General features: G+C 44.5%; 2 protein-coding genes across 3 annotated transcripts; one reads left to right on the top strand and one right to left on the bottom strand.

Annotated features, from left to right (window-relative positions):
• Positions 1–624: 624 nt before the first annotated feature.
• On the bottom strand, positions 625–6,666 carry LOC125544207 (aspartic proteinase oryzasin-1). Of its 2 annotated transcripts, XM_048707809.2 has the most exons (14): positions 6,523–6,666; positions 5,689–6,173; positions 5,409–5,469; positions 4,971–5,065; positions 4,768–4,880; positions 4,060–4,228; positions 3,884–3,923; positions 3,714–3,778; positions 2,338–2,451; positions 2,156–2,220; positions 1,855–2,011; positions 1,661–1,777; positions 1,035–1,123; positions 625–930 (listed from the first exon to the last, which is right to left on the bottom strand). In XM_048707809.2, exons 2-14 carry the CDS (start codon positions 6,160–6,162, stop codon positions 846–848), a joined length of 1,644 nt encoding a protein of 547 aa, XP_048563766.1. In that variant the 5' UTR covers positions 6,163–6,173; positions 6,523–6,666; the 3' UTR covers positions 625–845. The 2 variants fall into 2 exon arrangements, with proteins under 2 accessions (XP_048563766.1, XP_087403393.1); XM_087547267.1 differs by lacking the exon at positions 6,523–6,666 and having other exon boundaries at positions 5,689–6,228.
• Positions 6,667–7,088: 422 nt separating this feature from the next.
• Positions 7,089–8,204, top strand: LOC147979947 (uncharacterized). Its single transcript, XM_087515411.1, has one exon. It carries the CDS (start codon positions 7,089–7,091, stop codon positions 8,202–8,204), a length of 1,116 nt encoding a protein of 371 aa, XP_087371537.1.
• Positions 8,205–13,786: the final 5,582 nt, after the last annotated feature.

The raw sequence follows: 13,786 nt of genomic DNA, 5'->3' as shown, positions 1-13,786 counted from the left end.
AATGGGGAAGTGCAAGGGAATTATATGAAAAATAGACTAGCAAGGTTACACCCTCCGAGGAACTGACCAGACGCAAGCAGATGTAAAATAGAAACCGCCGGCATGTGTTGACGAGAAATTTAAGGAGGGGGATGGAGAATAACAACCGCCTCTAATGATTCTTGCATACAGTTTTATTGTTCTAACCACCTCCGGAGTTGTCTATAGCAATGCTAACTGCATGTGCTGGATGTATTAAAGGTGACTTTGATCATCACAACTGCTTCCAGTGGCGGATGCTAATACTCGTTTTCTACTAGTGTCTCGATCTATCTGTCACTGTCTCCCCCTCTCTCTCACATACACCACTCTCCCTCTCTCTAGGCATGCGTTCGTACAAACACATGATCTCTGTTAGCTAGGTATAGGACTCCCTCTGTGACTCTCTCTCTCTCTCTCACGCACAAACACTCTCCATATAACTTGGATCACTCCAACTCTCCCTCGCATACACTCCGAGTGACATGCCGCATGACTCGTCGGAGGGTGAAGTATTGGCAAGGAACAATGTCGATAAACTCATTACTCAAGTACTCTGTAAGTTGTCTCCGCAAAACTACATGTTTTAGCTTGACGACGATAACATTTAAAAAATTAGAATAATATTTGTTATAATAGGTGCACAAGGTAGTGGCTAAGTACATGTGAGATGCTATTTAACCTTTTACACAACATAAAGCCACATATTGTGCTATGTTATATATAAGGCTATCATGCATGCACGTACATCTCTTTGATATAATTTCTCATGTCGAAATGACCATGTTTTGCTCAATCAAAGATAATACATCAGTGAAATGCTTCTCTCATGCAGAATCCGCGAAGCCAACACTCATCTTGTCATAGTCAAAGACGGTGTGGTATGCTTCCATGAAGACATCACCCAGTATCCTGCATGGCAGAGAGGAACCGATGCCATGAAATTCTGATCTCATGGGAGCAAACAAAAAAAACATTTAATCAACAACAACGGTGCAAGTAGTGCTTTGTCTTACCAGAGAGGGCCTACTGGAGGGGGAATGTCCAAATACGTGAATCCGCTAATACACTGAGCCATGAATCCATCGCCAACCTTGAGAATGTACTGCTCGACGCGGAAGATGATTGAAATTGCGTGAAACAACATGATTGTATTACAGAACTAAGGTTTTATTTGCATTCAAAGCTCTCTTTTAATTAATGGAATGCGACAAATCTTTTGCCTCGCCTTAAAACAATATATTGGTAGTGAGGTACATTTCAGTAGGATTTCTGTGAGATTCAAAAGTAGTATACTAACATCAAGAGAAAATTCCACGGTTTTAAGTATTTCTGCTTTGCAATTGCAAACTACTCCTATATTACAAGAGCCACCTATGCTTAAAACCCCACTGAGTATCAGGAAATACTAACCCATTTTACAAGAAATGCCGGAATTTGTGCTAATAGATACAAGATGGTAACTTGTTCGAAATGAATACAGCACACCCATGAAAAAGATTAATTTGTTGTATCTAGCCAAGCCTTCCGAGTTCTGATCCTCATGCTACTTATCGCATTCAAATTTTATAACAATAGGTGTGCACATTCTTATAAAGGTCATAAGCGTGTTACTGTAATTGAACTAACGGGAACAGTATACCTGTTCTGGTTGGAGCTCAAATATCCTTCCGCCTATGCTGAACGAGACACTTTGCAGGGAATCAATGTGTCTACAGTCCACATATGATCCTAGGGGACTAGGCATACTGTGGCAGAGCTGTCATTTAGATCAGCTACTTGTAAGCTACAAATGTAGAAATGCTTAGCAATTCAAGAATCAAAAGGTAACCTCACCCGACCGACATACTCCAACATGCCCTCCTTGGTATGATTCTGAACGAATTCGCTTTGCATCCACCTCACTGCCATCTCGCATGCATTGCATGTAGCATCAAACATGTTGTCTACAGATGTTGTTCGTCCCTCTTCCGTTACCCTCTTAATACCAGCACTGCTTGGATACACAGGAACCATGTGCAATCAAATCATGAGGGGAATCCAAAATAAACACAAGAAACATGAGAGTATGTTTAAGGACTAATCAACTTTAGATTTTCAGAGATACAACGAAAGCTTTGTCGATAACCGTACACACCTTACTCCTCTAGTTCCGTCAAATGCGCAGAGCCCAATCTTCGAACACACTTGTGCCGGTGGTGTCTGCAGTTATTCGGGAGCGCTAAATTGTAACACAACTGGACTAAAAAAAAGAAAGGTGTCTTCGCTTTTCTGCCAGTGTAACAAACGTACTCAATCGATCAAGCAGAGAGATCTAACCTCTGATTTAAGCAACTCTATCATTTCTTGTCCATATCCAGAAACAACTTGTTTGCACTCTTTGTTAGCCACTCCAGTGGCTCCAATTCGCTCATTGATCTGGGCAATGACACCCTAAACAACAGAAAATTACTGAAATGAAAACCTAATAGGGTTGTATTTCTTCACTTAGGGGCATTTTTGTTAGAACTGCAAAAGTACATTATTGGTCCTTCAACTATATCCCGAGTTTATTTTTAAACTCCAAGTTCTATAACCTTACAAGTTTTACAGTTAACTTCGAAACAAGATAGATTTGGTCTCTTGCCCTACTCGGGGCCGTTAGATTCACAAAATGACTCTGGTTTTGCACAGATGGAAACACAATAAACAAAAATGTAATTTAATTAAGCAATCTATTTTTTGCAAGGCATTTTAACTAAGTAATCTCACAAACTATCTAGAATCAGGGAAAGTATGAAACTAGCCAGGATAGACTACCAAAATATGTGGGAATGCTAGAAATGAAAAAGAAATCAGAATTTTTTGGAAAAGAAAACCATAAATATTCTGAAGAAACTAATTAGAAAAATATCATAAATAATTATCAAATTTCATTATTTCGCATGAATGTTCCTATTTTTCCAAATATATTTTCGTATTTCCAACAATTTATCATCACAATATGATTTTTTTTCACAAAAAATTATTATCATTCAAAGTATTTTTTTTTAATTAGTACTTTCTCCTACATAATTTCCAACACCTTTTCATTTCCTTTTAAGTCAGAAACCACTACCACATCATCCATTTTGTGTCTGTCCCATTTGAAGTAATAGGTTAAGTTGACTGGTTTTATACTTGAGGCACCAAAACAACAGTTGGCCAACGATTGAATAGAAAAAAAATCTAATTTTTTATTTAGCTAAAAAATAAATGTATTAACAAATGGAAAGGTCACTTTGGATCCCAACATTGCCAAAATTTAAGTTTGGTCCTTATTATTGTCCATAAAAAAGTCATGTAAATGGGAAACATAAAAGATACCACTAGTCACCAAAAAAATATCCAAAAGAAGTTCTAAAATTTTCAGAAATTTCAAAATGGCATAAGATTTAAGTATATTCTTAAAAATCATAGGACTCGTTAAATTGCCTTATATTGACTGCTTACAGTTTCAATTTTGTGCTTTTTGGCAGCCATTTGCGCAAAATCTCCGCCGATGCGAAGTATAAACTTTAGAAAGGTTTGACACTTTTAGGGGATCAATAATGTTCAGTGCTATTCTCATGAAAGAAAATTTGATTTTAACAATAGTTGAGAGACCAAAAATACACTTCTTCCTGATACAAACTTGAAAGGTGGGATGGAATTGACCGATGGCTATGGTTACTTACTATTGGACCAGCAATCAATGAAGTTCCGGAGTCTGCTATTGCCGCACATCCATCCACACAAATTCCTGGTCATGACATACGTTATAGATCAGGAGGAGGCAATGTTGCATCTACAGGAGCTCAATAGTCCTGCCTATTTAAGAAGAAGAAAAATACACATAGTGCATTACCAGTGCTCTTCCCACCAATAAGAAAGTCTCCCATTTCAAACTGCAGATACCAACAGTATAAAATAAAATAGACAATTAACTCGCAAAATGTTCGATGGACGGAGGCAACACAATAAATTCATAACAAGGCCAACAATATTCTTTTAACTTTTGACGAGTGAAGCTACAGTAACAACCTGCCAGTATGCTTTCTGGGTTACTCGGGTGTATGTATGGCTGCCTTTGTAATGTTTGGGGTCACTACCTCCGAAAACAATTTCACCTCCATCCCCATTGTTTGCATTTCGATTTAACCAAAAGGAGAAAACATGTTGGTTCACAAGGCCTTGTGCAACCATATTGTACCTGGTAGATGACTGGAGGTGTAAGATGGCACCAAAACGCAATTCACGCAAGTGACAAGTTAGAACCTATGTGGTGTGACTTGTCCTGTGCCGAATTAATCAGCAAGACAAAAGTCAAGGCATAACACTTAATCAGCAAGAACATGCCCCTGGTGGCTAGAGAGTACTCCCTTTGTCACAAAATAAGTGTCTCAACTTTGTACTAACTTTTGTACAAAGTTATACTAATGTTAAGACACTTATTTTATGAAGGAGGAAGTAGGAAGTAGTATTGGCCACATTTTTTTGTTGAACGAAGCATACCAAAAGAATTTTATCATGAGGATAATATAGATTGAAGTGTCCAACAAAAAGAGTGGTTACTTACTACACGACACAATACTGTTCTCATGCAAAGCTATGAATAAATCCATGGAAAGAAATCTTGGATGAACAACTGTAAGACTGATAAATAAGGATTAAAGACCAGGACGATGCTCCTTAATCTAGGGTACCACACAACAGCTATAATTAGATTATCAATTAATGATACTATTATACCAGACTGGAACAGAGCCTTCAACCGAAATTTCCTTAAATCCAAGTCCAAGAATGCCATCGAATTTTGCTGCTAAAAATGTAAAGCCAGGCTCGTAAGTAGCTTCAATGAATTCCTGATAACACATTTAAGTTCAGCGGCATTAGCATTGGCAGTCTATTGGTCGAACTTAAGTTTGTAAATAAGGAACTGTTACAAGAATCACCTGATTGTTTACAACTAGATCACCAATAGTTACTTGATCTTGACTGTAAAATCCAAAAATTGCTCCTTTTCCATAATGAATGGAAGCAGGTGTTCCTGCGTAGCAGCAAGAAGGGCGGAATCGGACCAGCATCTAGCCATAATCTTAAAAGTCTTACATCATGAAGCAGCGGTTTCCATTTTGCTTATGAGAACATGAAGAAAATCAAGAAAATTCTTTCAAAAGTAAAAAAGAAAAAATCGTCTTCGCAGCTCAAATCTTAGTTCCACTAAACAAATGCTACCAAAATTTAAAACCGTTATCGAAATTCTATCACCCTAGTGCATTGTTTTTTTAAGAATAGAAGAATTTAAAAATTGAGCTATAGTACATACTACTATGACTAGTCAAACCCAACAGTGTAAATAAATAAGCTGATGTCTTGGAGAGAAAGCATACCGTTCTCCTTGTAGGTGCTGGACCGTCTTGATACATACTTGGGATGGAAGTAGCAAGCAAGCTGTTCTCAAGCTGACCAAAATCAGTAATCAACCCAGCATAGCAAGCATCCCAAAATAAAATAAAATACTTTCTTCATTTATTTTTGTAAGTCGTTTCAGACAACTAAAAATGCACTGCTTTGCACACTATCTGAAATGTCTTCAAGGCCTTATAAAAGTGAACAGAGGGAGTAAAATCAAACAAGGACAAAAAGAGGTTGAATTGAATTGACTCTTACGGAGAAGAAGCACTCGGCGGAAGGGACCCAGAGGTTGGCGCTCCCCGTGTCGAAGACCACCCTGAAATTCTGTGGCGGGGAGCCAACCCCAATCTGCCCAAAATATTGAGCGTTCACGTAGTTCTTGAGCGGGACGACGGCCTGGTAACCTTGGCGCACACGTCTGTTTCCTCCGATCCCTCTGTGACTCCAACGGCGCTTGAGCAGCTGTGCCATGGCCGCAGCCTCTGTGAATATCCTTTGTGCCTGGGCGCGAACTTGGTTAACTGCTTCCCTCACCGGATCAACCTTACTCCCTGCCCCGCTGTTCTCCGTTGTAATCTTTGGCACTAGCTTGTTATAGATGTCTTCCATTAGCGGCCTCTTCTTCAAAGCAATACGGACCAAGCCATCGTCTCCGGCGGATACGATGGTACTCCACAGTAGGAGTAGGGAGAGAATGGTACAGATACCATGAGTTTCGTGATGCCCCATTCTGATGTGCACTGCAGAGGTAAGTAGCCCAGTATAAGCCGTGAAAAGCATGATACATTTTCCTGCATGCTGCAGAAATGGCATCAAGAAATTCATGCCATGGCACTCTGGTGATTATTACTCTCTTCTAATGCTAATGCAAACAATCGTTGCTTGTTGTTGAAAAAAAGGGTTCTCGAGTTGAATTGTATTGAGCACACATCGAACACTCTTAAGCTCAAACTGGAACTATTCTGACAGAAAGGATGATTGCTGATTTTTAAGCTCAAACTGAACTATTCTGACAGAAAGGATGATTACTGTTCTAGTTGATCGAAATGAGGCAGGGGATTAATAGAGCACATGGAGCAGAGTACTCACCTGCTTGGGGAAGAAGGGCTCAAAGAAAAGGAGGGAGTTGGATGCGAACTGAGCGAGCAATTATCAGGGGCGCTGATTTATAAGATGATTGCATGCAAACTGTACACATAGTTAACCCTTCTCCAGCACAGGCAACTAGGCATCAATCATCACAGCCGGTACAAGTAGCTAGCTAGGTTGGTGTCACGTAACGTTGGCCACTGGACCCGTGCGGTGCCTTAGAAGATCAAGGATTCGAGCTTGCGAAGCGATCCAAGTTCCATATCCAGCCCCATCAGAGCCATCGGCGCGCGAGTCGCCAACAGAGCAGCCTTTGGGGGCACGAGACGTGGTCTTGTGCCGCACTCCACGTCCCCGTGTGGACCAGAGAGCTACTGCTTTCCATAGCCATAGGATTGGTAGACTAGTCGTACTATGGGAGTGGTAGACTAGTTAACTGGCAACCAGGGCATGGTCATGGCTGTGGGCCCGTCGAAGGAAGCCTCAGGTTTGGTTTGCCGAATCGGACACCGGCGGCGTGTGGCGTCGTTTATCTCCTTGAAGACATTGTTTGCGAGCTTCGGTCGATGGGATCTCGAAGGTGTGACGGCGTTGGACCATCACGTGAGCTCAGCTGGAAGGTTCGCTTGCCGAGGGAAACTCTTGATCTTGGTCTTCCAGATTGGTGGCTTTCGGTGGTAAATGGTCCGCAGGATGACGCGCACAAAATTCAGTTTTTGGAGGAGCTATATGCTCGACGGCTCTTGTGCCTGAGGCCATGGCTGGTGATAGGCGATTTTAATCTTATTCTCAATGCCTCCAACAAAAGCAACAACAGGATTGACCGCAGAATGATGGGGAGGTTTAAACGGTTCATTGATGGCAATGCTCTCAAGGAGCTGTTCTTGCATGGGAGAAAATACACGTGGACCAGTGAGAGGGAAGTTCCAACGCTCACTAAGATTGACAGAGCCTTTGTCTCAGTGGATTGGGAGCTGGACCATCCGGATTGCTTGCTACAGGCCTTGTCATCTTCAGTTTCAGACCACTGTCCGCTGTTTTTGGCCCTAGAAGAACACATGCAACCGAAGAAAAGGTTTAGATTTGAAATGTTCTGGGTCAAGCTGGAGGGATTTTTGGAGGAAGTAAAGGAAGCGTGGGTCTGTGCCGAGGAGATCACGGATCCATTCCATAGGCTTGATGTGCTACTACGAAATTCTGCTAGAAATCTCACGGTCTGGGCTCAGAGGAAGACGGGCAACATCAAACTACAGATTGCTTGCGCCAACTTGGTCATACTGAGGCTCGACTGCGCGCAGGATTATAGGAGGCTCTCGGATGGAGAGAGATGGCTGAGATCCACCCTCAAACAGTTGGTGCTGGGACTGGCATCTCTGGAAAGAACGATCGCCAGGCAACGATCGAGAATCCGGTACCTGCGGGACGGTGATGCGAATACCAAGCTCTTTCATCTGATCGCGAATGGGAGGAAGGCCAAGAACTTCATACCGGCCTTACATGTGGAAGGGCAGGTGGTCACAGACCAAAAGGGAAAGGAGGAGGCCTTCTACGTGGCCTTCCAGGAGCTGTTGGGAAGAGCGTCGGCGCGAGAGCACACCCTAAATCTAGATTTTCTGAACATCAATTGCCTCGATCTCTCAGAGCAGGACATGATTTCCAGGAAGAGGAAGTTTGGAATGTGATCAAAGAGATGCCCTCAGACAGAGCGACAGGACCGGATGGTTTCATAGGCATCTTCTTCCAAAAAGCATGGTCAATTGTCAAAGAGGATGTCATGGCAGCTCTTAACAAGCCGTTCATCGACAACGGAAGAGGATTTGGGAGGCTCAACCAGGCACTCATCACTCTAATCCCCAAGTGCCCAGAGGCATGCACCGTGAGAGACTTTAGGCCAATCTGTTTGGTACACAGTGTGCCGAAGATTGCCTCCAAGTTGTTGGCCACTAGGCTTTGCAAGCGAATGCCGGAGCTCGTTAACGTAAACCAATCGGCTTTCATCAAAGGGCGAAGCATACACGATAACTTCATCCTGGTGAGACAGATGGCGCGAAGACTACAGAAAAGGAAGGCCAAAGGGGTGCTACTCAAGCTGGATATATCAAGAGCCTTCGACTCACTGTCCTGGCCTTTCTTGTTCGAGGTATTAAGAGCCAAAGGTTTCTCGGAGCGCTGGATGTCTTGGGTCACGACGCTGCTCCATACTGCCAGTTCTCGCGTAGTGGTCAATGGTTCAGCCGGGGAGAAGTTTATGCACGCATGTGGGCTGCGACAAGGTGAATCACTCTCGCCTTTGCTCTTCGTGATAGTCATGGATGTGCTAACGGCGATCGTCATCAAGGCTAATGAAGCCGGGCTGCTCAGCAAGATTAATGGATGTGACCCCATGCAGAGGCTGTCATTATACGCGGACGATGTTGTCTTTTTCACAAAGCCAAATGCAGTCGACATGCATTTTGTTCAGGAAGTACTTCAGATATTTGGCGAGGCTTCGGGCCTGCGGGTGAACTACACAAAATCATCTGCCATTCTTATCAAAGGAGAGGAGCGGGATGAACAGCTCATTCGGAACACCATGCCCTGGACGATGGAAAAGTTCCCCTGTAAATATCTTGGGCTGCAGCTTGCCATTAGACAGATGACTCGCTCTGATTGGCAACCAATAGTTGATGCAGCGCTGAAAATCCTCCCAGGCTGGCAGCGAGGGTTGGTGACCAGACCGGGCAGACTCATCTTGGTGAATCAAGTAATGAGGGCAAGGCCCACGCATCATTTGATCATTGCGGATGCCCCCAAATGGGCACTGGATAGGATTCATAAAGGATGTAGAGCATTTTTTCTGGGCAGGCATGGACGAGGCAGTAGGAGGGAAGTGTATGGTAGCTTGGCAGCGAGTTTGCAGGCCAAAGAGCCTTGGAGGTTTGGGAGTCATTAACCTACATAAACAAGGGATTGCCCTCCGGCTGCATTGGGAATGGCTGAAGCGAACGGACAACGACAGACCATGGCAGGGCCTACACGAGATTGTAGACAAGGAGGCTTTGACGGCTTTCCAGAGCTTGGTGCAATGGCACATGGGAGATGGCACGAAAATACTCTTTTGGAAGGATAGATGGATTGGAGGGGCAACAATGAAGGAGCTAGCGCCCAGCCTACTGCCCAAGGTCAAAACATGGATGATCAACAGGCGATCGGCGAAGGATGGACTGTCTCTCCATGCCTGGATGAATGATATTGTGGGGGATATGAGCACCGAGGACTTGGCTTAGTTCATAAGGCTTTGGGAGGCACTGATGAACATCCAGGTACAACAGGGTTCGGAGGACAGGCCATACTGGGCTTGGAACGAATCAGGCACCTACACTGCCTCCTCTGCTTACAAGATGATGTGTGAAGGAGGGATCAAGTTTCAGCCAACGGCAGCTATCTGGAAATGCCAAGCACCCCTTGCTTGCCAAATCTTTATGTGGCTGGCACTTCAGTATAGGCTATGGACCTCGGATCGGAGAGCTTGACATGGTCTCCAAGAAACAACATCGGCATGCTCTCTCTGTGATCAAGAGGAAGACACCGTGGACCACATTCTGTCCCAGTGCGTGTTCGCGAGGCAGGTGTGGTTCCTTTGCTTCTCCAGGATGGGGATTGATCCCGCCTTACTACCGGACGGCAATGCTCCTTTGCGAGTGTAACACCCCGGATATGATTTACCTAATATGTAATCCAACTCTTGCCGTTTCCGGCCTGAAGTTATTTTATTTTCTTGGGTTCGGGTTTTTGTCTCCGCGTGTTGTTATCATTGTCATGCATCTCATATCATGTCATCATGTGCATTGCATTTGCATACGTGTTCATCTCATGCATCCGAGCATTTTCCCCGTTGTCCATTTTGCATTCCGGCGCTCTGTTCTCCTCCGGTGGTCATTTCTACCTTTCTTTCGTGTGTGGGGATTAAACATTTCCGGATTGGACCGAGACTTGCCAACCGGCCTTGGTATACTACCGGTAGACCGCCTGTCAAGTTTCGTATCATTTGGACTTCATTTGATGCTTCAACGGTTAACCGAGGGACCGAAAAGGCCTCGTGTGTGTTGCAGCCCAACACCCCTCCATTTTGGCCCAAAACCCACCAAAACTCTCTCCATCATCTAGAGCGTTCGATCACGATCGCGTGGCCGAAAACCGCACCTCATTTGGACACTCCTAGCTCCCTCTACCTCTATATATAGACCCCCTTCTCAAAATTCGCGGATCCCCTCGCCCGAAACCCTAGATCCACCCTCAATGAGAAGGGTGAACTGGATGCTATCTCGCAAATTCCAGTCGTTTGCGAATATCAAGACGTCTTTCCAGAAAAGCTTCCAGGAATGCCTCCGCACCGGCTAGTTGAATTCGTCATCGATCTTGAGCCTGGCACGGAACCAGTGTGCAAGCGTCCTTACAAGCTCGGACCTGAAGAGTTGAAGGAGCTGAAGAAGCAACTCGATATTCAAGAGAGAATGGGTCTCATCCGACCTAGTTCTTCTCCGTGGGGTTGTGGTGTTCTTTTTGTGAAGAAGAAGGATGGAACGGACCGACTTTGTGTTGATTACCGTCCATTGAACAAGAAGACCATCAAGAACAAATACCCACTTCCCAACATCAATGAGCTGTTCGAACAACTCAAAGGTGCCCAAGTATTCTCCAAGCTTGATCTCCGTATGGGTTATCATCAGATTCGAATCCGTGAGCAAGATATTCCCAAGACGGCTTTCAGGACAAGCTTTGGTTCATATGAATACACTGTCATGTCTTTTGGCCTCGTCAATGCTCCTCCGACTTTCTCTCGCATGATGAACTTCATCTTCAACGCCTACACCAATGACTTTGTTTTGGTCTATCTCGACGACATTCTGGTCTTTTCGAAGAACAAGGAAGATCATGCCAAGCACTTGCGTTTGGTACTCGATAAGCTGAGGGAACACAAGTTCTACGCCAAGTTCTCAAAGTGCGAATTTTGGCTCGATGAGGTTCTTTATCTTGGTCATATCATCTCTGCCAAGGGCATTGCGGTGAATCCTGAGAAGGTGTCTGCAATTGTGAATTGGGAACCACCTTAGAACATGAAGCAACTCCGTAGCTTCCTCGGTCTCGCAAGCTGTTGTTGAAGATTCGTGAAAACTTTTCTAAGATCGTGAAGCCTCTCTCAAATCTTCTCCAGAAGCACGTCAAGTATGTTTGGTCTCCGGAGTGTGACATCGCTTTCAACACTTTGAAAGAAAAATTGGTCACTGCTCCAGTTCTGACTCCTCCTGATGAATCCAAACCGTACAAGGTCTTTTGCGATGCCTCTCTCCAAGGTCTCGGCGCAGTGTTGATGCAAGAGAAGAAAGTTGTGGCTTATACCTCTCGCCAGTTGAAGCCCAACGAGAAGAACTACCCCACTCATGACCTCGAGTTGGTGGCAGTTGTGCATGCTCTTTTGACTTGGAGACATCTCTTATTGGGAAGAAAAGTGGACATCTTCACTGACCACAAGAGTCTCAAGTACATCTTCACTCAGCCTAATCTCAACCTCAGGCAGACTCGATGGGTCGAAATGATTCAAGAGTATAATCCGAGTATCGAGTATACTCCAGGCAAGGCCAATGTGATTGTTGATGCATTGAGCAGGAAGGCTTATTGCAACAGTCTGATTCTGAAGCCTTATCAACCCAAGCTTTGTGAAGCTTTCCGCAAACTTAATCTGCAAGTTGTTCCTGAAGGTTTCCTCGCCAACCTTTAAGTCTCTCCTACCTTGGAAGACCAGATTCGCCAAGCCCAGCTTCTTGATGCTATGGTGAAAAAGGTGAAGATTGGGATTGCCAAGAGTCAACCCAAGTACAAGTGCTACCGCCTTGATGACAAGGATGCTCTCTTCTTCGAGGATCGTATTGTTGTTCCCAAAGGTGACCTTCGTAAAGTGATCATGAATGAGGCTCACAATTGTCTCCTCTCCATCCACCCTGGGAGCACAAAGATGTATCAGGACCTCAAGCAGGCTTATTGGTGGACTCGAATGAAGCGCGAGATTGCTCAGTTCGTGAATGAGTGTGATGTCTGCAGAAGAGTGAAGGCAGAACACCAAAGGCCAGCTGGTCTCCTCCAACCTCTTGCCATTCCAGAATGGAAGTTTGACCACATTGAGATGGACTTCGTGACTGGGTTTCCAAAGTCCAAGCGTGGCAATGATGCTATATTTATTGTCATCGACAAACTCACTAAAGTGGCTCACTTTCTGCCTATCAAAGAGTCAATCACTGCAGCTCAATTGGCGGAACTCTATACCTCTCGAATTGTCTCTCTGCACGGTATTCCTCAAGTGATCTCTTCAGACCGTGGCAGCATCTTTACCTCCAAGTTTTGGGATTCTTTTCAGAAGGCCATGGGCACCAACATCTGCTTCAGCACAGCTTTCCATCCTCAAACTAGCGGTCAAGTCGAGCGTGTCAACCAGATTCTTGAAGATATGCTCAGGTCTTGTGTGATCTCCTTCGGCATGAAGTGGGAGGATTGTCTTCCTTATGCTGAATTCTCCTACAACAACAGTTTTCAAGCAAGTTCGGGCAAGGCCCCATTTGAAATTCTGTATGGCAGGAAGTGCCGTACCCCTCTCAACTGGTCTGAAACCGGCGAACGTCAACTTTTGGGAAATGACTTAATCACAGAGGCAGAGGAAATGTGCAAAGTCATTCGAGATAACCTCAAAGCAGCCCAATCCCGCCAGAAGAGCTACTATGATAGTAAGCACCGTGATTTTGCTTTCGAGATCGGAGATCATGTTTACCTCCGCGTCTCTCCAATGAAAGGTACTCGTCGCTTCGGTATCAAAGGGAAGCTTGCCCCCAGATACGTGGGACCTTTCAAGATCGTCAGCAAGAGAGGCGATCTTGCCTATCAACTCGAGCTTCCTTCAAACTTTGCAAATGTGCATGACGTGTTCCATGTCTCTCAGCTCCAAAAGTGCTTCAAGACTCCTGACCGCACTGTCAACTTCGAGGACATCGAGCTCCAAGAAGATCTCTCTTATCGTGAGCACCCCATTGCTATTCTTGAAGAGACTGAACGCAAGACTCGCAACAAGTCAATCAAATTCCTCAAAGTCAAGTGGTCACACCATTCCGACCGTGAAGCTACCTGGGAACACAAGGATCACCTCCGTTCTGAGTACCCGGCGTTCTTTCAGTCCTAGATCTCGGGACGAGATCCTTTCGTAGTGGTGGAGTGTTGTAACACCCCGGATATGATTTAC

The sequence above is a fragment of the Triticum urartu genome, chromosome 3A (assembly GCF_056163025.1).
Source record: "Triticum urartu cultivar PI428250 chromosome 3A, HENAU_Tu73, whole genome shotgun sequence".
NCBI lineage: Eukaryota > Viridiplantae > Streptophyta > Magnoliopsida > Poales > Poaceae > Triticum > Triticum urartu.
The sequence above is the reverse complement of the archived record's forward strand: the minus strand, read 5'-3'. Positions and strand labels throughout refer to the sequence as shown.